The sequence below is a fragment of the Perissodus microlepis genome, chromosome 7, assembly GCF_051167445.1.
Source record: "Perissodus microlepis isolate ML-2025 ecotype Zambia chromosome 7, ASM5116744v1, whole genome shotgun sequence".
Lineage (NCBI taxonomy): Eukaryota > Metazoa > Chordata > Actinopteri > Cichliformes > Cichlidae > Perissodus > Perissodus microlepis.
This window is the reverse complement of record NC_140467.1, coordinates 39409605-39431935: the sequence shown is the minus strand read 5'-3', so window position 1 is coordinate 39431935 and position 22331 is coordinate 39409605. Positions and strand designations below refer to the sequence as shown.

General features: G+C 39.9%; 1 protein-coding gene across 3 annotated transcripts; it reads left to right on the top strand.

Moving 5' to 3' along the window:
* The first annotated feature begins 2040 nt into the window (after positions 1 to 2040).
* adora2ab (adenosine A2a receptor b) lies at positions 2041 to 22280 on the top strand. Of its 3 annotated transcripts, none has more exons than XM_084935006.1 (5): positions 2041 to 2263; positions 15757 to 16313; positions 16462 to 16593; positions 20102 to 20205; positions 20669 to 22280. In XM_084935006.1, the coding sequence occupies exons 2-5, from the start codon at positions 16117 to 16119 to the stop codon at positions 21625 to 21627; spliced, it is 1392 nt and encodes a 463-aa protein (XP_084791132.1). In that variant the 5' UTR covers positions 2041 to 2263; positions 15757 to 16116; the 3' UTR covers positions 21628 to 22280. The 3 variants fall into 3 exon arrangements, with proteins under 3 accessions (XP_084791132.1, XP_084791133.1, XP_084791134.1); XM_084935007.1 differs by lacking the exon at positions 2041 to 2263 and adding an exon at positions 11251 to 12578; XM_084935008.1 differs by lacking the exon at positions 2041 to 2263 and having other exon boundaries at positions 14094 to 16313.
* The last annotated feature ends 51 nt before the right edge of the window (positions 22281 to 22331 follow it).

Below are 22331 nucleotides of genomic sequence, written 5' to 3'. Positions count from 1 at the left end.
TCTGAAATTGATTGTTTTTTGGAGAAGTACTCTCAGATTTTATTTTGATTCTAGAAACCCCAAAGTGTTGGGACACGGCGTTACTACAGTGTTGATTCATGTCATGTTTTGGCAACTCTGCACATTTTTGGGCAACTGAGGAAATCAATCAAAACATCATTCCATTCTTGCGTAACATAAAAGTTTCAGCTGTTTTTGTATTTTTTTTTCTCAGAATGCATCAAGTCTTTTCAATGGCTGACAGATTAGCACCTGGACTCTTTCTCTTCAGAGTCACTTTTTAAGAGCGCGCTGATAACAAGCTGGTTGGTCCCTCTCCTCCTGGGATCGTGGGATGATGGCTCTGACAGTTTTCCTGTTCTCCTCAGTTCATCTTAAATGAGCTCGGCCTACAGAAGCTGGTAGCTGAATCTTGTGTATAAATATTTCTTCCTTACATGGTGATGTGTTAACCATAGACTGTAGATAAAAAATGGACATGGCCACCATAACATCATCCACTGTTGTTAAACATTAGCAGTTTTAGTGACGCCATTTGTTTTTTTAGGAACCATAAATAAAGTTTAGGAAGCTTTGTTTATACACAAAACTATTTTCTAGTTAATACTAAGTAAGCTATTTTTTGCTGCTCCCATATTTACAAGGGACCGCCACAGCAGGTGTCAGCACATATTCGATATTGCAGACTTTTACACTGGATACCCTTTCTTATACAACCTCCAAATGTTTGTTTCCACCTGGGACAGAACCTTTGGCTAGCTAAGTGAATGTGTACACCACATGGAGCCAGTTACTAAATACTTGAATTTCACTATACAGAAACTAAAAAAGCTCAAGCTTCGTAAGACACAGCAAGCTGTAATATTAAATCAGATCACTCCATTATGTGATCCTAAAAGCACTGTAGTGTAAAGGTTTCGGTCAGTGAGTCGAATTGGAGGACATGAGCACTAACAGACAGGTATTGGTTACAGTTCCCTTTGTTACCACATCTGTCAATCAAAGCAGTCACTTCCCTAAGTTTAACCCTTATCAGTATCTGAAAGGTTACGTTATTAAGGGAAAACTATACCTATAAGATTGTATAGTTTGTTAACTTTTGTATTTTTAACATGACTCTGTGGGAAATGACTCGCTTTTGAAGCCAGCCTCAAGTGATCATTAGAGGGACAGTTTTTGGCATCTTTGAGATTCCTGCATAGTTTAACTTGGATGCACCAACAAACTTTGTTTGTTGTTGTTTTATTTAAAATTTTTCTGAACCCATACAGTGATTTCCATCTTTCTTCCTTTTTTAGTAGTGATGCCCGAACATCCAAAAGATTAACACCATTCAGTAGGGATTTGAGCCTTTTCCCATGTGTTTTTTTTAATGTGCACCATATTTGATAAAGTCCTGAATAGCCTGTAAGAGCAGCTTTTTTTTTCTTCAAATGTAAAGTTAATGCATAATTTATTAGAAGCAGGAACCAGAACTAATATCTGACTCCCAAACCACTGATATAATAAACTCGTCACATGACTCAAAGGATGCCATAAAAACTGACATTTTGCATACAGCATTCTTTGGTTCTTTACATACCGCAGTTTGGTGTATGACAGATCATCACTCAGTACATAGAGGAACTCCAGCTCAGAAGATACGTTATGGCTGTTTATTTATTGATATGGAAGTAGTAGTCGGTGTGTTATTTATTTTAATTGAGTTCTGCTCTTTAAATATCACTTTCTTTCTTCTATGATCGGTTATTTCCATTCCTCTAAGCCACTCACCCACACAGTCGTGTTTCTAACATCAACAACACTGCGCCGACCTGAACTTATTTCCAAGCCTTTCCAACTCCAAACCTTACCTAAATATATCATTTTCTTGACTTTAGCCAGAGTTCAGTCCACACTCGAAAAATTAGTGGCTCATAGCAACGGCTTTGGCTTTGCTCTCAAAAAGAAGGCGGGACCCAAAAGACTATGACTAAACAGATTTATGTCCCCACAACTTAAGCAGTATAATCAGCCTACACACTCGAGAAGCGAGGCGAGGCTGCGGGTGAGCGTTTTCCTGTTGCATCGAGTCGGTGCTCACCTTCAGACCTCTCCTGTCAAACATACGCACTGCCTCGTCTGCCGGTTTAAATTCTTTCCCCCTTTTTTGATTTTTTTTCAGCGCTTTTAATTTATTAAATTTGAATTTACTGCGGGAACAGTGATCATCTGAACACGTGGAGGAAAAAGGACTTCCCCTCCCAATCGCTCTAAAAATAAGGTAAGAAATAACTAATAGCTTTCTTCCTATTCAGACATAATTAAGTCGAAGTTGTAAGGTGACAGAGGAACAGGTGTCCCCCGGGTAAACGCCCACTCAAATAACATCGGTACGTCTGACACGCTTGGAATACTCCTTATTCTTCAACCAGTAAATCAAAGTGTCATTATTTTATATATTAAAGTTTTATTGCAATGGAGTGGGGACGTTTTACTGAAAATTGTTTTTTAACGCGGCTGAAGTTTGAAAAAAAATGTAGTAATGTAGTAAACTTGCTATAATAAGATGAAGCAGTGCATTCACTGTGCCTCAGTTCATATAGTTAGTACGTATTTTTCCGTCACAGGGCAAATATTATATTACACCGTTTTGAAGCTTTTCGGTTGCCCTGCACATTGTTTACCTCTCCGTTGTCCTGTCTGTTCCTGCTGTCAGGAATTCCCAGTATGTTGTCAGATCAGTTCTTCCCTCATTCCTCATTCCCTCATACCCACAGTGCTGCCAGGAGTAACAAAACCAAATTTTCTTATATTTGTTTGACTTTTGGTGAACTTGCACATTGATTGGCAGGACTCTGGCAGATCCCCTCCAGCAGGATGTGTATTTTCTTATCACTTCCTCCAAGGCTGCTATGAGAATCTATATATATGTACAGCTATGACCATAATGGTAAAGTGAAGGGGAAGGTTAAAGCAATGTGCTGGAAAAGTATTAGGTAAACTCAGAATGTATATCTTATGTTATAGTCTCTAAACTAAAAGTCCAATTTAGTTTTCTCAATCAAACTCTGAAAGTTTTCCATGCTCATGCAGTCTCTTGCTTCAGTTTTGTAAATCTGCTGGACCAAGCCTGGTTTTTAAATTCCTTTTGCTTCTAAGAAAGCTCCAGTAGGAGAATAAAAGAGGGAAAAGTCGGACTTTGGTCCAGTGTACTGCCGGGATTAATGCAAGTAGAGCTGCACATATGTGGTCAGCAGAGTAAGAAATGTGCATCTGAAACTGTATTTAAACATTCATGAATGTCTTTAGGGACAATAAATAGCTGTTATTTCACTTTATATGTTTTGCTGGCTGTAAGAGCACATCTACAGAGCATACAGCACAGATGCATATAGCAATAAAATATCTATTTATGACAATGCCTGGGGATTAACTGCAACACACAGGATATCGCTACTTAGAGTAAGTAGAGTATGGAAAATACATCTATATTGAAATCAAATTCACTCAATATAGCTCAGCACTGAAAGGGAAAAATCTTATTTTCCATGCACGGCATTGCAGTTCTTTGATATTACTCAATACACTGCAATGAAATTAAGCTGAAACTTAAAACTGAAACTTTAAAAAACCTCTCACAAATATTACAATAATATCAACATTTTTCAGATTACTTTATGTTTAATACTGAAATTGAGTCACAGTCCTAAAAGGCATTAAGTATGAACAGAAGTATTTTATGTCTTACTGACGCAAGGAGATCAAAGCAGCTTATGAGGATGGATAGCTCATACCTTTTACACTTTTACACATGCAAAATAACAAAAAAAAAAAACATTTCGGTTGATGCCAATACTCCTACGTATATATTTTTTTTTAATTTATTTTTTGTTTATGGTGTTTTTGTTGTGGATTAGGTGGCTGTGACTCAGGAGGTGAAGGAGTTCATCATCTTTTTTGTAGGTCAGTGGTTTGATCCCTGACCCTTCTAGTATGCGTGTCAAAAAATCCTTTTCAATTTTCAATTCAATTCCATTTTATTTATACAGCGCCAAAGCACAACAAGAGTCACCTCAAGGTGCTTTATATTGTAAGGCAGACCCTACAATAATACATACAGAGAAAAACCCAACAACCAAATGAGCCCCTATGACCAAGCACTTTGGCAACAGTGGGGAGGAAAAACCAGGCTCAGGGAAGGGCGGCCATCTGCCATGACCAGTTATGGTGGGAGAAGGAAGGCAGGACAAAAGACATGCCTTGACAAGACCTTGACAAGACACTGAACCCCGAGTTGCCCCCAGTGCATTCACCAGACTGTGAATTTTACATTAAAAACTCTCAAGCATTAAACAGGGTGCTTGTAGGAATTTGTGTGAATAAGTCTTGTACTAAGAAACACTTCAAATCTTATCAAATCGTCAAATCGTCAAATCTTATCTCGTATCTAGACCTCACACCTCTGCAGGAAGTTGGTTGTATCGAGTTTGCTTTCACTGTATTCAGTAACTTCCACTGTTCTCTCAGAATAGTTTTGGTATAATAAAGATGTAATCAATAAAAATGACCAAACATGTTTTATTATTAACCTAAAAAAAGGCTTGGTAGGACCATGTCATGATCGGCTCACAGAAATTGAACATACCTCAAAAATATAATCTCAGGCAAAGGAACATGCTGGTTATCAGTGTATTGTAAGTCTACTATAGCTCTTTTTTTTTCAGGAAAAATCTTGAAAGAAAGTCAGATTTGGTCATATCAATGTTTTGATCAGGTAAACTAAGAAGGCGTCATTACCATGTTCCAACAGCAGTTACACCCTTGAGCTTCCAATCAGCCAGCCCACACTTAAGGGTAAAGGGAAAGTTTAGAATTTAATGCAGAGGAGGTGAGTACTAAGAAGCTGTTGCTGAGTCTCTGAAGAATATTCCTCAGTGTAATATTACTTTTAGTTTATTCTCACTGGAGGCATTTAAGAGAATACTATGAAACAACAACAACTTGAGATCATCTAAAATACAGGTGCCAAACATAAGGCTGGGACTGGCCTGGAAATGTGAAGGAGGAGATTTGTGGATGTTTAAATGGGTTTTAATGAGTTTCACAGATTTTTCTGCTGATGAAGGCCTCCACCATGACAATTCATATTACATTACAAATACCAGCTCCTCAATGTATTTTGTCAGGTAACCATGAAACCAAGCATTAGAATGGGAACAAATGTGATTTAAGTGGCTTGCAATGTCACATGTAGTCAATGCCTTGTTGGTGCTAGAGATCAGAGAAGAATGGCAAGACTGCTTTGGGTTGATAGGAAGGAAATAGTAACTCAGATAACCACCTCTTACACAACAAGGTATGCAGAAGAGCATCTCTGAACCTGTCAAACAGGAAACTGAGGCTACAGTTTGCACAGACTTGCCAAAATTGGAGAATAGAAGATTGAAAACATTGCCTGGTCTGATAAGTCTAGATTTCTAATGCAACATTTGGATGGTAGTTTCAGAATTTTAGTGCAAACAGCATGGAAGCGTGGATCCTTCCTGCTTTTTCAAACAAAACCACAAACAAAAAACACGAAGGCTCCTTGTTGGCATCTCGAATTATTCTGGAAAGAGAAAAAGCAATAACAGAAGGCAAGATTAAAACATCTCCATTTATTAAAATGGCAACCACACAACCTGGCCCACAAACGACAACCACGTGACTGTGTACAGAAGAGTCCAAGTAGTATCTGCTCTAGATAGCAAATCTATCCTTGCAAATGGATTCAACAAGGGGGAGACAAAACAAAGAAAAAAAATCAATTACCCTAGGAACAGCAAGTGAAAATCTAATCGTTGCTACCTAAATGAACACCAGATCTCATCAGAACTGCCCAACACCACATACACACCAACACAACATTGCTTTGCCAAAACTCCAGCAACAGACAACCAAAGCTGGAATTAAAGTATGAGCATCAACCACAGTAACACACAACAAGGTTCCTACAAACAAAAACTTCCACGCTAACCAAAATGTCCAAGACACCAACAAAGAGGGAACCAAGCTACAACAAAGCTCACAGCAAATCAAAGCAGTTAATGGGGTCTACCGCAAAGCTACCAGACAAAAATTACTAAGCTAAATATTTCACAACACTATTCAAGGTTAACTTTGCAACATAGTTACACCACAAGATCAGTCCAGCCATGTGTTTAGTAAGGCCAGAAACCCACAAGAAAAAATACAATGGTGAAGCACCAGTCACAGAGTTTATGCTCCCTAATCCTAGTTATTCAGTATAAGTTGATCTTAACCCTCGTCTTAACCCTGGTCTTCAGACAGATACTTGTGGTGGGTATTTATGCAATTCTACCAGCACCAAAAAGCAACCAGAAACTGGGAGCTTCCTGGAAAACAGGGAAATTCTCCCAAGACATTGTCTTCAACCACATTCTGTCACACTGAAGAGAAAACATGTTTGGTCTGTTATTGAGATCAGACAATTAAGCATACAAAGGAGGATGCATGCACTCCTGTGCCTTACTTACTTACCTATATATGTATGTGTGTGTGTGTGAATGGGTGGATGACTGAACGTGTGAAGCGCTTTGGGGTCCTTAGGGACTAAGTAAAGCGCTATACAAATACAGGCCATTTACCATTTTCCATTTACCATATATATATATATATATATATATATATATATATATATATATATATACACACACACATATATATATATACACATATACATACATATACATACATATACATACATACATATACATACATACATACATATATACATATATATATATATACATACATATATATATATATATGTATATATATATATATATGTATGTATATATATATACATATATATATATATATATATACATATACATATACATATATATATATATATATATATATATAGCTCGATCCCCTCGGTTCTGACTACCTTCCCTCTCTTTGTTATCATCCGACTACACTTCTCCAGCCCGAATGACATCCCGATGTCATTGCTGTATATCCTGATAGTGTGGATCAGTGAATCGATGTCTCGTTCACTCTTGGCATACAGCTTGATGTCATCCATGTACAGGAGGTGGCTGACAACTGCTCCGTTCCGTAGTCGGTATCTGTAGCCAGTCTTGTTAATGATCTCACTGAGGGGGTTCAGGCCTATGCAGAACAGCAGTGGGGACAGAGCATCTCCTTGTACGTCACATCCCCATTGAGTTCCTGATGAAGGCTCTTAGGGTCCTGTTGATCTTGTACAATTCTAGGCATTCCAGTATCCAGCTGTGGGGCATTGAGTCATAGGCCTTCTTGTAATCAATCCAGACAGTGCACAGGTTGGTCAGCCTGGTCTTGCAGTCTCGGCTGACTGTTCTGTCTACCAGTAGCTGGTGTTTTGCGCCTCTGGTATTCTTGCCCATCCCTTCCTGTGCCCTGCTCATGTATTGACCCATGTGCCTGTTCATCTTAGCTGATATGATGCCTGACAGGAGCTTCCATGTAGTACTGAGGCAGGTTATTGGTCGGTAGTTGGATGGGACCGGTCCCTTCTTGGGGTCCTTGGGGATCAGGACCATCCGACCTTCGGTTAGCCATTCCGGGTGTCTCTCGTCAACTAGCAGCCGGTTCATTTGTGCTGCCAGACGCTCGTGGAGTGCAGTCAGCTTCTTCAGCCAGTAGGCGTGAACCACGCCTACTGGCTGAAGGCGACTTGGTGTTCGCTCGCTCTGCGGTAGAGTATCACTTCCTGTTCCTGCTCAAACACAGTGGTGTTTCTGAGTAGCTTATTTGCTTAGCAATTTAATTAACAACTTTTAAATACATTCTTCTTTCATAGTATAATCTTCACGTGCTTCATCCGAAGCACACTTTCTGTGTACTCACTACCTAATTTATAGCCAAAGTATTCACTCACTGTCTCTGTACTGTTTCGCTAGCTTAGCTTAGCTCGTAGCCGACTCGTTAGCACCATGGCTACTTCACCTGTCCCTCCTGCACTTTCTTGGTCATTGTGTCAGATGTTTAGTTACTCCTCGGCCTCCTTTAGCAGTAATGATATCTGTAACAAATGTAGCATATTTGCAGCTCTGGAGGCCAGGATTACTGAATTGGAGACTCGGCTTCACACCCTTCATTCACCCGTAGCTAGCCAGGCCCCTGTAGCTGGTGCAGCCGAAGATAGTGTAGGCCCTGCTAGCTGTTCCCCGGCAGACCCCAAGCAGCTGGGGAAAGAGGGCGGCTGGGTCACGGTGAGGAGGAAGCATAGTCCTAAACAGAAGCCCCAGGTACACCACCAACCCGTTCATGTGTCTAACCGTTTTTCCCCACTCGGTGACACACCCGCCGGGGGTCAAACTCTGGTAATTGGTGATTTTGTTCTCAGACATGTGAAGCTAGAGACACCGGCAACCATAGTCAATTGTCTTCCAGGGGCCAGAGCAGGCGACATTGAAGGAAATTTAAAACTGCTGGCTAAGGGTAAACGTAAATTCAGTAAAATCATAATTCACGTCGGCAGTAATGACACCCGGTTACGCCAATCGGAGGTCACTAAAATCAATATTGAATCGATGTGCAACTTTGCTAAAACAATGTCGGACTCTGTAGTTTTCTCTGGTCCCCTCCCCAATCAGACCAGGAGTGACATGTTTAGCCGCATGTTCTCCTTAAATTGCTGGCTGTCTGAGTGGTGTCCCAGAAACTATGTGGGCTTCATAGATAATTGGCAAACCTTCTGGAGGAAACCTGGTCTTGTTAGGAGAGACGGCATCCATCCCACTTTGGATGGAGCAGCTCTCATTTCTAGAAATATGGACAAATTTATTAAACCCCCAAAATATGACTATCCAGAGTTGGGACCAGGAAGCAGAGTTGCAGTCTTACACGCCTCTCTGCAGCTTCTCTCCTCCTGCTACCCCCCCAAAAACCCATCTCCATAGAGACTGTGTCAGCTTCCAAAAAGACAAAAAACAAACTAAAAACCAGCAACAAACAACTTAAACATAAACAATCAAAAAGAAAGAACAATACAGTATCCACATCTGAACCAAAGAGTAAAACAGTGAAATGTGGATTATTAAATATTAGGTCTCTCTCCTCCAAGTCTCTGTTAGTACATGACTTAATAATTGATCAACAAATTGATTTACTCTGCCTTACAGAAACCTGGTTGCAGCAGGATGATTATGTTAGTTTAAATGAATCAACACCCCCGAGTCATTCTAACTACCAGAAACCTCGAAGCACAGGCCGAGGGGGCGGTGTGGCAGCAATTTTTCACACCAGCCTATTAATTAATGAAAGACCAAGACAGACTTTTAATTCATTTGAAAGCCTGATGCTTAACATTGTCCACCCCAGCTGTGAAACTCAGAAACCAGTCTTACTTGTTATCATCTATCGTCCACCTGGGCCTTACACAGAGTTTCTGTCTGATTTCTCAGACTTTATATCTAATTTAGTTCTGAGCTCAAATAAAATAATTATTGTGGGTGATTTTAACATCCATGTAGATGCTAAAAATGACAGCCTCAACATGGCATTTAGTCTGTTATTAGACTCAATTGGCTTCTCTCAAAATGTAAAAGAACCCACCCACCACTTTAATCACACTCTAGATCTTGTTTTAACATATGGCATAGAAACTGAACATTTAACAGTGTTTCCTGAAAACCCTCTCCTGTCTGATCATTTCCTGATAACATTTACATTTACAATAATTGATTACACAGCGGTGGAGAGTAGATTTTATCAAAGTAGATGTCTTTCTGAAAGCGCTGTAACTAAGTTTAAGAATATAATCCACCCACTGTTATCATCTTCAATGCCCTGTACCAACACAGAGCAGAGCAGCTATCTGAACGCTACCCCAACAGAGGTTGATTATCTTGTTAATAATTTCACCTCCTCACTACGTACGACTCTGGATACTGTAGCTCCAGTGAAAACTAAGGTCTCTAATCAGAAGTACCTGACTCCGTGGTATAATTCTCAAACACGTACCCTAAAGCAGATGACTCGTAATCTGGAGAGGAAATGGCGTGTCACAAATTTAGAGGATCATCATTTAGCCTGGAGAAATAGTTTGCTGCTTTATAAGAAAGCCCTCCGCAAAGCCAGAACATCTTACTATTCATCACTGATTGAAGAAAATAAGAACAACCCCAGGTTTCTCTTCAGCACTGTAGCCAGGCTGACAAACAGTCAGAGCTCTGTTGAGCCAACCATCCCTTTAACGTTAACTAGTAATGACTTCATGAACTTCTTCACAAATAAAATTTTTATCATTAGAGAAAAAATTACCAGTAATCATCCCACAGATGTAATATTATTTACAGCTACTCTTAGTACCATTGATGTTAAGTTAGACTCTTTTTCTCCAATTGATCTTTCTGAGTTAACTTCAATAATTACTTCCTCCAAACCATCAACGTGTCTTTTAGACCCCATTCCTACAAAACTGCTCAAAGAAGTCCTGCCATTGATTAATTCTTCGATCTTAAATATGATCAACCTATCTCTAATGGTCGGCTATGTACCACAGGCCTTCAAGCTGGCTGTGGTTAAACCTTTACTCAAAAAGCCATCTCTAGACCCAGCAGTCTTAGCTAATTATAGGCCAATCTCCAACCTTCCTTTCATATCAAAAATCCTTGAAAGAGTAGTTGTCAAACAGCTAACAGATCATCTGCAGAGGAATGGTTTATTTGAAGAGTTTCAGTCAGGTTTCAGAGCTCATCACAGCACAGAAACAGCTTTAGTGAAGGTTACAAATGATCTTCTTATGGCCTCTGACAGTGGACTCATCTCTGTGCTTGTCCTGCTAGACCTCAGTGCAGCGTTCGATACTGTCGACCATAATATCCTATTAGAGCGATTAGAACATGCTGTAGGTATTACAGGTACTGCACTGCAGTGGTTTGTATCATATCTATCTAATAGACTCCAATTTGTGCATGTAAATGGAGAGTCCTCTTCACACACTGAGGTTAATTATGGAGTTCCACAGGGTTCAGTGCTAGGACCAATTCTGTTTACATTATACATGCTTCCCTTAGGCAGCATCATTAGAAGACATAGCATACATTTTCACTGCTATGCAGATGACACCCAGCTCTATCTGTCCATGAAGCCAGATAACACACACCAATTAGTTAAACTGCAGGAATGTCTTAAAGACATAAAGACCTGGATGGCCGCTAACTTTCTGCTTCTTAATTCAGATAAAACTGAGGTTATTGTACTCGGCCCTGAAAATCTTAGAAATATGGTATCTAACCAGATTCATACTCTGGATGGCATTACCTTGGCCTCCAGTAACGCTGTGAGGAACCTTGGAGTCATTTTTGACCAGGACATGTCCTTCAACGCACATATTAAACAAATATGTAAGACTGCTTTCTTCCATTTGCGCAACATCTCTAAAATTAGAAATATCCTGTCTCAGAGTGACGCTGAAAAACTAGTTTATTATTACTTCCAGGCTGGACTACTGTAATTCATTATTATCAGGATGTCCAAAAAACTCACTGAAAAGCCTTCAGCTAATCCAAAATGCTGCAGCAAGAGTACTGACAGGGACTAGAAGGAGAGAGCATATTTCTCCTGTTTTGGCTTCCCTTCATTGGCTTCCTGTTAAATCCAGAATTGAATTCAAAATCCTGCTCCTCACATACAAGGTCTTAAATAATCAGGCCCCATCTTATCTTAATGACCTTGTAGTACCATATCACCCTATTAGAGCACTTCGCTCTCGCTCTGCAGGCCTACTTGTTGTTCCTAGAGTATTTAAAAGTAGAATGGGAGGCAGAGCCTTCAGTTTTCAGGCCCCTCTTCTGTGGAACCAGCTTCCAGTTTGGATTCGGGAGACAGAAACTATCTCTACTTTTAAGATTAGGCTTAAAACTTTCCTTTTTGCTAAAGCATATAGTTAGGGCTGGACCAGGTGACCCTGAATCTTCCCTTAGTTATGCTGCAATAGACGTAGGCTGCCGGGGGATTCCCAAGATGCATTGAGTTTTTCCTTTCCAGTCACCTTTCTCACTCACTATGTATTAATAGACCTCTCTGCATTGAATCATATCTGTTATTAACCTCTGTCTCTCTTCTACAGCATGTCTTTTATCCTGTCTTCCTTCTCTCACCCCAACCGGTCGCAGCAGATGGCCGCCCCTCCCTGAGCCTGGTTCTGCCGGAGGTTTCTTCCTGTTAAAAGGGAGTTTTTCCTTCCCACTGTCGCCAAAGTGCTTGCTCATAGGGGGTCATATGATTGTTGGGTTTTTCTCTGTATCTATGAAGCGCCTTGAGGCGACTTTTGTTGTGATTTGGCGCTATATAAATAAAATTGAATTGAATTGAATTGAATTGAACCATGTCGGGGCCTGGTGCTGTCCAACTCTTCATACTAGAGGCCCTTGCTTGGATGTCTGCCACCGTGATGGTTACTGGACCCTGTTCAGGGAGGCCACTGAGAGTACACCTTTGCTGGTTCTGTGGAGAACAGCTGGTTTATTCTTCTCTGGTGTACCTCCTCAAGCGGCTGGCCAAGGCTGTGAGTCTTTGCTTGGCAGTTTCCAAGGCCTCAGGTATGGACAGCTTGCTGTATTTTTTATGCACCTTCTTTGTCGCACCTTTCTGCAACTCCGTTAGTTGGCTAACCTCCCTCCGTGCCACTTTGATCTTGCCCTCTAGCCTCCTTCTCCAAGCATCTCACTGATCACTGCTGCCGTATTGTAGATCAGCTTGTTAGTCTCGGTAAGCGTGGCTGTAGGTATCGTCCGTAGTGCTGCATTAACATCATCTAGCAGACCTTCTGAAGGTACTTCACGTAATCTTGGTAACCGGCTACGGGGGGTCCAGGTTTCAAGCTTTCAAGCTATGTATGTGTGTATATATATATATATATGTATGTGTGTGTGTGTACATATATATATGTACATTAGGGCTGCCACAAACGATTATTTTGATAGTCGACTAGTCACCGATTATTTTTGCGATTAGTCGACTAATCAGATCATCATCCATTGGACGTAAAACGTACAGCTTATTGCACCAGCATGCATCTGCTCTTATATAACTATCATTAGCTTACAGCTTTAAGTGTTTAAGGTATGTGCTAACTAAAAATAAAGACAAGATGATAGTTTATTACATTTTAATGAAATTTGCAGATTGTTTCGGTGAAGTTTAATAAACTCCTTGCTATCTAAAATATAACAGGACACCGGAGTATATTCTTGATATTTATATATTCACTTCTGATAATCAGCTGTCTGCTTGACGTTTATTCAGCTGTGTAAAAACTATAACTTTAATCTCAGCCAAACAGATTTACTCAGGAACAAATAAAATACTAAAAAAACAATAACATTTTTAAGTTATCAGAGTGACTTATACATCATGTTTAACCTGAGTAGCGAAAGACCGCGGTGGGTTTGAAAACGATTTGCCGGGAGTCCGGTGTTCTCACGGGCTCTAGTGACCCTTGAACCCCGGCTAACTATCGAGCTAGTGGGTAACAGACGTCTCCGAAAACGTTGGAGCGCTTTTGAAAACATGTGGTGTCTTGATAAACTGAGCAGATATTTGAGGTTTACACAGCTACATTCTCGTCTGAAAATATGTTAAACGTTTATTTTGTGACCCAGAAAGAATAATAAGAGTAATATTAAAACTAACTAGCTGCCGCCATTGTTGGAAACTGAGCAGGGTCGCGCTATGAATTCTGGGACACAGTTTCTTCTTCTTCGTGGTTTAGCGGCAGCTGTCATCCTTGTACATGCAGTGCTGCCATCTTCTGTTTCAGTCCGTTATTACACTCTTAAATCCTACTACTTATTCCTGCGTCTTTTGGGATCTTACAAAGCTTCAAACGACGAGTCGACTATTAAATCAGTCGTCGACGATTTTGATAGTCGACGTAATCGTGACTAGTCGACTAATCGTGGCAGCCCTAATGTACATATATATATATATATATATATATATATATATATATATATATATATATATATATATATATATATATATATAACAGCCAAGTACAATACTAATGCTGGTCTCTTCCATCATCAACCACATAATAACAACAACAAATCCAAACTAATGCTGTCTTGTGTAGAACTCAATAGGATATTTGTCACAATGATAAATACCACAACTACTTTAGCTGTACTCAAAACCAAGTTCAACTTAGATAAGCATTTGGCAAACCACAAGCTAAGTTAGTAGGTTAACACGAACTGGTTCAAAGTAGATGACAAGGAGGGAATTCATGCAAGAAGTTTACTTAAATATAAAATGATTTATTAACCTCAACCTAACCAAAACACAAAGCTCATCAATAGGTTGATGTCAGGTCGAGTGGAAGAGAGACTGAGCAGTTTATCTGAGCCAGTTTTTTTCTCCCATTAGGACAATGCATTTCTGGAACACAACTGAGTTTGCAGCACTCAGTTGGCCTCCACGGTCTCCTGATCTCACTCCAATAGATCATATTTGGGATGTGGCGGAACAGGATATATACATCATGGATTTTCAAACAACAAATCTGTAACAACTGTGTGATGCTATTGTGTCAACATAGGCCAAAATCTTTGAAGAATATTTCCAGCAGCTTGTTAGATTGATGCCATGAAGAATTACAACAGGACTTACACACTTACAGTGACAAGACACAAAGCCACCTGAGAATTATTTTCAAACATCTCCAATTACGTTTGTCCTAGGAATGTGGGGTCCAAGTGATAAAATCTCATGTATTTTACTTAATGCATCACAGTTCCCAGAATCCGTTGGAAAAGAAAGCTGAGAGTACAACCAACACACCTTTCATTTAATTTTGTATCGGTTTGTGCATTGATTAAGGAAATGAGATAAAGTAGTTTAATAAGTGAGCTTTTTAATCCGTAAGGCATATTGTTGGTCTTAGACAAAGCTGAGCTAGGTGGTTTCCCTACTTTCTCTGGGCTTTATGCAAAATTAGTCTTGTGGCCTCCAGCCACAAGCATTATCAGTCTTTTTATAAACTCAGTCCGGAAATGATTAAGCCCGTTGGGTTGGACCAGTACTTGTTCACCCCACACATAGTGTTTTAACATTTTACAAAGAAGAAAAAAAGGTTCAACACACTAATCTGCAATATCTCATTAAAATTCCAAGCAGGCTTCCACACGAACTTCTACAACGAGTTTAGTTGTTAGTTGTGGTTTAAATATTCTTTTAATTATTTCTCTCTGCCTGTAGGGGAAAGAACAATAATGCACTACCTGCTTTCCAGGCTCAGTGCATCCTTGACCTGTTTCTCCTTCTCACTACCCTGTGGTTTACCTCAGCAAACTGAATACAGGTCTATTTTTGAAGGTTATCAGTTTGTAATGTGTTCCTATAATAGACCTAACATACAGTGTCGAGAAATGTAGTAAAACGCCCAGCAAAGAAAATCCAGTAATAGAACAATTTCTTTGAAATTTATGGGTGGTTTATTTTGCGTTATTATCAGTGACTTCATAGGAAACCATGCCAGTCTGGGGAATGATTAGCACGTAGAAGGGTTTTGGGGAATCTTTCCTAAAATAAAAGGTCCATTGTTGGGCTGTCTGCTTTGGCCCTGTATGGTTAAAAAAAACACCTGCCCCCTTGTCTTCTAGAGATAAATGGCTTTTTTTTTTTCGTTTCTTTTTTTTTTTCAAATCCTGTATGTGTATGTGTACGGCCCACAATCTGTTTTTACAGAGATACTGTGTTCTCTTTCTCTCTCTCCAGAACACTGCTCTTAATTTTGCAGCCGCTGTGGAAACTTCCCTCCTGTGCATTCTACTGCCACCTGTGACCAAGTTTACCCAACAGAACAGAGATTTTTTTTTTTTTTAAGACACAAAAAGAAAGAGGAAGACAAACAGACTGACGCAGGGTTTGTGACGCCAAAGGGTACGAGAAGACCTCAAAGTGCACTGGCTTGTGGTGGGAACTTCCTGCCTTGGCTGTCCTTTTGTGACACAGTCGCTCTGTTGTTCAGTCATACCATGTGGTTTGGCGAGCAGGTATTTTGTCTAAAAACATGTGAAGCAGCTGAGTGTGTGGGATGACGGCACAAAGAAAGCAAAAACGTGGAATAAAACAACCATGCCTAATAGCAGTCTGGTCTATATTGGCCTGGAGCTGGTGATTGCTTGCCTGTCTGTGGCTGGGAATGTCCTGGTCTGCTGGTCCGTCTGCCTCAACTCCAACCTGCAGAGCATCACCAACTTCTTTGTAGTGTCACTGGCAATCGCTGATATTGCTGTGGGACTGCTGGCGATTCCCTTCGCTATCGCTATTAGGTATTGTTTCCTTCTTATTCAGTTTGGAAATGAGACAAATTTTGTGTTACCTGCATCCTTTACTACAAGATCTGTCACAATGTACTGTTGCTTTTTTTGGCAGGGTTTGTAGTGATAAACACCCTTTTTGAATCTGTGATGTTTTCAGTACTGGTTTCTGTGCAAATTTCTACGGCTGCCTGTTCATCGCTTGCTTCGTCCTCGTGCTCACTCAGAGCTCCATCTTTAGTCTGCTGGCTATTGCTGTGGACCGCTACATCGCAATCAAAAACCCACTCAGGTGAGAGAAAGTAATGAAACTTCAACTGAGATATCATACATTCCAGCTGCAGAATCAGCAGCAGATGTCAAATGTTCACATGCACTGCAGTGGTGTAGCAAAGGGCATTAAATTATAGAGATCCTATTTTTAACTGAAGGCTAATTTGTCCAGCTGCGGACAAACATGGCTCCATCGCTCGACAGGCTTAATTGAGTTAGTGTTGTTGAAGGTGAACTGGTTAAATCTACTTAAAGCTTTCATGATTAGCATTCATGTAAATCAGCAGCATTCAAATAGTATTGCTCTTTAATGGATCATTTATTTAGAAGCTTAAAACAAAGCTCCTTGTTTCTGCAACACATCTGTTGACACACCACCGAGCCATAATCCAAAGCAGGTGATGCATTTGCATAAGCGGTTGCATAACAGTTTGATTGTGTCTTTATGTGACACAGCCACAGCACCAATGATCAGAGAACAACTAATCATGTAGTTAGTAGTTAGGAGGCTTTACGAAGCCTAGTGCTACCAGGTTGGCCATGCAACATCTCAGTCTAAAATACACAGACAGTTAAGTCAGTGTATGCAAGGTGATGCTGGGTATACTGATAATTCATAGTGATTTTCAACTTCTATTTCCTTAATCAGGTTTCTGAATTAATTCTTTTCCTGCATCAAAAGTTGTGCATATGAAGATTTCAATACAGTGCTGTGCAAAGACATGAGCAAACCCTCTTTCTTTATATTTCCAATGCTTTTATCCATCCATTCATTTTCTACCACTTACCTGAGGCGGCGTGACAACTAATCAGAGAAGCCCAGACCTCACTCTCCCGAGTCACCTCTTTGTGCTCAAACGGGAGTAGGAATGCCAAGGCGTTCCCAAACTAGTTGAGAGATGTAATCTCCCCAGCGTGTCCTGGGTCCTCCTGGGGACTTGTTTGTAATTTCTTTCAAAGCGGTCTTGAGCAGTATTTTTACCAGGCTTTCTGGTCTTTCTTTGGACAATGGCTGCTTTTTCACTCAGTTTTCAAACAGTTGTTGTACTCGACCATTTTCATAACAATTAATCATTGAAACATAGAAAACGGCACCTAATTTGGGAGCTAAACCAGTGTTGTGTCACCACATAATAGAACCAGATTTAATTTGTATCTGTTTTAAAGATTTAAGTAATTACAGCCACCACCGGTAAGCATCCGGAAAAGTATAGCAAAGAGACTTGATGTCCTCTTAAAATCTTCATTTACTGACTGAGTGTAGTGCTCAGCATAGACCACAATAATCAAGGATCCACTAAGTGGTTGCACAAAACATTAGAGACTTGACCACACTGTGCATTGCTGTAAGGACAGCTATTGGTCAGTAAATCCAGATCCGAGAGGCAGATCCGAGAGAGCTAAACACTGAGCCAATAAAATCAACCCTTACTGAAGACATTTTCAGCCATATCTTTAGGCACTTTGTTTCTAGCAGTCTATTGAAAAATACATAATTTGTTTCCACTTCTTTAGTTGAATCTGATCTGTGAAAAATGCCAAAGGCAGCACAGACGTAAGTCAAAGGTAGAAGAAGTGGCAGGCCAAAAAATGTATTTATAGCAGATGAACAGTATCTGAAAGTCATGTCCTCAAGAAATATCAAAAAACAGAGCAAAGACCTGACACAGAACCTGAGAGATTTCTCTGGCCATTCAGTTGACCCATCTGTTGTTCACTGAATCCTTATCCAAAATGATCTCAGTGGGAGAATGGCTGTCAAGAAACAGGGAAAAAGGGCTGAGATATGCCAAATTACACAAGAAGGTTATCGAATGGTGAATCCAAATTGAAAGTTTTTGGTTTAAGTTGTTTTCAACATGTATGGAGGAGGTCAGGCGAGCAGTAGAACATTGAGAGTCTACAGCCATCTGTAAGAAACATAGAGGCTTTGTCATGGGTTGCACTGCATTTCAGCCAGTGGTGCTGGAGACCTTGTCAAAACTGACAGAATTACGTACAAGAGACATACCATGAGACTTTGATCCACCATGCAGTACCATCTGGAAGGCATCTGATTGGTACTAGTCTAAGTTTTCAGCATGGCAACAATCCCAAACACACTGCCAATGCAGTAAAAGCATACCTGGATAGAATGCAACACTATCAAAAAAGACCCTTGAATGTCCTTCAAGAAGCCTGGAGAATTATTCCCGAAGCCTACTTCAAGAAATTACAAGAAAGTTTAACTAAGAATAAAGAATAAAGGTAATGATACCAAGTATTGACTTTCAGGCTTAATAGAATTGTACCAGTTCAAATTCTTCCTTATTTCCAGTTTTATTTTTTGACGATTGCATGTGTAGAGACATTTTAATCATGTTTTAATTACCATCTCTTTGTGACTGAAAATTTAAAATGCAGTTGAAAAATACAACATACTAAATACTAGTATTAATAATGAAATGCAGAAAGGGACTGGACTCTAAACGTGCAGGGTGAGGACTGGGAAAGGGAAGAGGTACAGGACAGGACATAACTTTTACACTGCGTTTACAGTGCTGTGTTATCTTTCTGATGACATTTCCCTCTCTCATTCCAAATAAATGAACACCAACTATCATAAATCCCACAACTAAAACAACACAAGCTTTTTTTCCAGTGTTAAATTTAGACTTAACTGGCTGCAGCAAAACTTGATAAATCATATTTGTATGAGTCACTTAAATATCCTTCAAGAGTTTTTTTTTTTGCTGTGAAACAGAAACATACATAACAAGGCCGGCCACAATAAATACATGTCCACACCTTCATTAAGGTTTTGTAGGTTTGGTTCTGGTGCAGAGCATTAGTAGGCAAAACCTGGCCTATGGGAACAGTTATTTTTGTAGCTGACCTCATTAGAAATACATATATAAATGTATTTGTATTTGACAACTTTATGTTCTTGAATTCAAGCTTTCTAAGCAAAATATAAAGAAATCAGCAGTAGCTCCAGACTTTTGCACAGTACTTTACCTTTAAAACTAAAATATATCACTCAAATGTGACATGTTAGCATGAAAATTATTTGATATAAGCATCCACTATGTGATTTTTTTTATGCTCAGATGTTCTAACTTGACCTAAATGGAAATGTCCTTTACAACAACAGCAGTTTCATTTACACTTATGTAACACAACAGGAGTGTTGTACAAAAAATTCAATGCCCTAATGAAATCAACATATTTTTTATTTTAAGAAATCATTTTTTTTTTTAAGGGATTTTTGGACACTTGATGAGTGCTGTCTTTAATTACCATAGCTACAAATGGGCATCAGCACTGCAGAGATAATCAGATTACTGTAAGTGCATTTTAAAGCGGGCCAGTTGAAGTCCTGCTTTCGCTTATTAAATAAATAAAGTGTTAATGCTTCAGCGCACAAATCATTTTCTCTAAATTTAAACTGTATTGACTTTGTTTCAAGGGAATGCTATCACTGACAGAGTAGATAAAGCAACTGGCTGCATATATAATGCATGTTTGTGTTCTGTTCAAACTTTTAGGTACAACAGTCTGGTGACAGGGAAGAGGGCAAAGGGCATCATTGCACTGTGCTGGGTTCTTTCAGTGGGCATCGGCCTGACACCGATGTTTGGCTGGAACACAGGTGGGGAAAGATTTTTGCCAGTTCCCACACAGAGTCAATGCCTTTAATTGATGCTGTGTGAAACATGAAACGACCTTCCTTTACATAGTCAAAATCATGCAGAGGAGGTATTTTGATGCAAACAAGCAAACATTATTCTTGTGTAAGGGAGGATGCCCCACTTCCGTCTGTATATCTTCTTACTGCTTATTACAACAATTCTATTGCATTGTATAGTGTAAATGGATAAATGCATCAACAATGTATTTCTAGAAAGGTCTTGTGTTCTTATCTGCACTGGCAGTGGCAAGAGAGACATGCATACATTTATTTATTCATGTTTTCATGTTTAAGTTGCATATTTAAGCATGTTTAAGTGGTCCTAACTGCTGAGGAGATTGTTGAGGAAAACTGAGCTGAGCTAAAACCCTATAATTTTGCTTTTGGATGAAACTGGCAATAAATCACAGTTTTCTTTACACAGGTTGGAACTCCACTACCACTGCCACCAAAAGCCAAGGCTGCCCTGAAGGAATGACTCATTGCTTATTTGAGGGAGTGGTTCCCCTTGACTATATGGTCTATTTCAATTTCTTTGGCTGCGTGCTGGTGCCCTTGGTGATAATGTTGGTCATCTATATCCATATCTTCATGGCAGCTCGCCGACAGCTTCGAATGATGAGCCTCAAAGTTGCACACGTACCTGCTCCTGGACAGAAAACTCCATCTTCTGGCTCATCTCGTTCGATTCTGCAGAAGGAAGTACACGCTGCAAAATCGCTGGCTATTATCGTTGGTTTGTTTGCTCTGTGCTGGCTTCCTGTGCATATTATCAATTGCATCAACCATATTTGCCAGGACTGTGAGCGCCCACACATCTGGGTGATGAACATTGCAATCATTCTCTCCCATGCCAACTCTGTGGTGAATCCCTTTATCTACGCCTACCGCCTTCGAGAATTCAGACATACCTTTCGCAAGATTCTCTATCAGCACATCCTGGGGAAGAGGGATGGGCATGTGTTCAGGGTTGAAAGTGCTGATGGCAGAGGTGTAAGGAGCACTAGTATCATGCAGACATCTGCCCGTACGAGTAAAGAGGATTTATCATGTGGCACAATGGTAAATAGTTATGTTCTAGATTCCGGTGCTGAGAAAACTACATCAAATGCCTCTCATGAGATTTTAAATTCTGTACCTAACAGTAATACACCCAACGGACACCAAAAAGCAACTGGTACCCCATCAGAAGTGCAGCATCAGCCAGGTATCTTGGCATCTTCTGCACAGGAAGCAGCAACGTCCGCCACATATCTGGGAGGAGCAACAGATATTTTGGAGTTGAAAGACAGAGGAAGCTGCATTACTTTTGTAAATGTTCAGGCATTCCCATTAAAACAGAATGACTGTTCCCTTTCTTCAAAAATCACAGAAATATCATGACAAAGACATTTAGTTATTTCAAATATATTGCTCTCAGAACACACAGAATGTTCTGCAAACGTGAAATTTCAGCAAATCAGCCTCGACAGCAATCTGTTTTTTTTAATGTAAAATTGTATTTTTTTAGTTTGGAGTTTCTTTTTTTAATGCGCGCTTTAACGTTTAAAGATAATATACTTTTTGTAATGTGCAGGTTTTTGCTATCTGTGTTGTTTGTGTGCCACCAAAATTAAATATCTTTAAATATGTCACAATTATGTGGTGTTTTTGTGCTGCAGCACTGAACTGAACTTTGTCACTCATCCAGGTTATGATACTCTGAAGAGCTTGAAAAAAGAAGGAAACTAGACTTTAAGTTGTGAAGATGTTTCACTTCTCATCCAACAGGCTTCTTCTGTTTCAAAAACACCTTGGCTGAAGTGACCTCAACAGGTCACATGACAGGATGTGACCTACTGCCCCCTAGTGTGGGTTGTTCCACTTGGAGGTGGTTGTTAACCCAATATTGATCATGCGAGTCATCACATGAGCCAAATTGTGAAAAAGATGTTGGTCATGACCATCGTCAGGGGTTGTGGGGCAAACCACTCAGAGACTGTGCCCCACCCATTATGTGACCTATTGAGGTCATCTCAGGGAAGGTATGAGTAGGGGTTAAAGCACCTGGGAAAGGATCTCAAGACTGCATTGTAGGTGGCTGATAG

What these genes read in the sequence shown, in the direction of transcription:
- adora2ab (XM_084935006.1), top strand. Translation starts at nt 16,117, where the DNA reads ATGCCTAATAGCAGTCTGGTCTATATTGGCCTGGAGCTGGTGATTGCT. An exon ending in CCCTTCGCTATCGCTATTAG is followed by an intron (nt 16,314 to 16,461) that starts GTATTGTTTCCT and finishes TGATGTTTTCAG; the next exon opens with TACTGGTTTCTGTGCAAATT. An exon ending in GCAATCAAAAACCCACTCAG is followed by an intron (nt 16,594 to 20,101) that starts GTGAGAGAAAGT and finishes TCAAACTTTTAG; the next exon opens with GTACAACAGTCTGGTGACAG.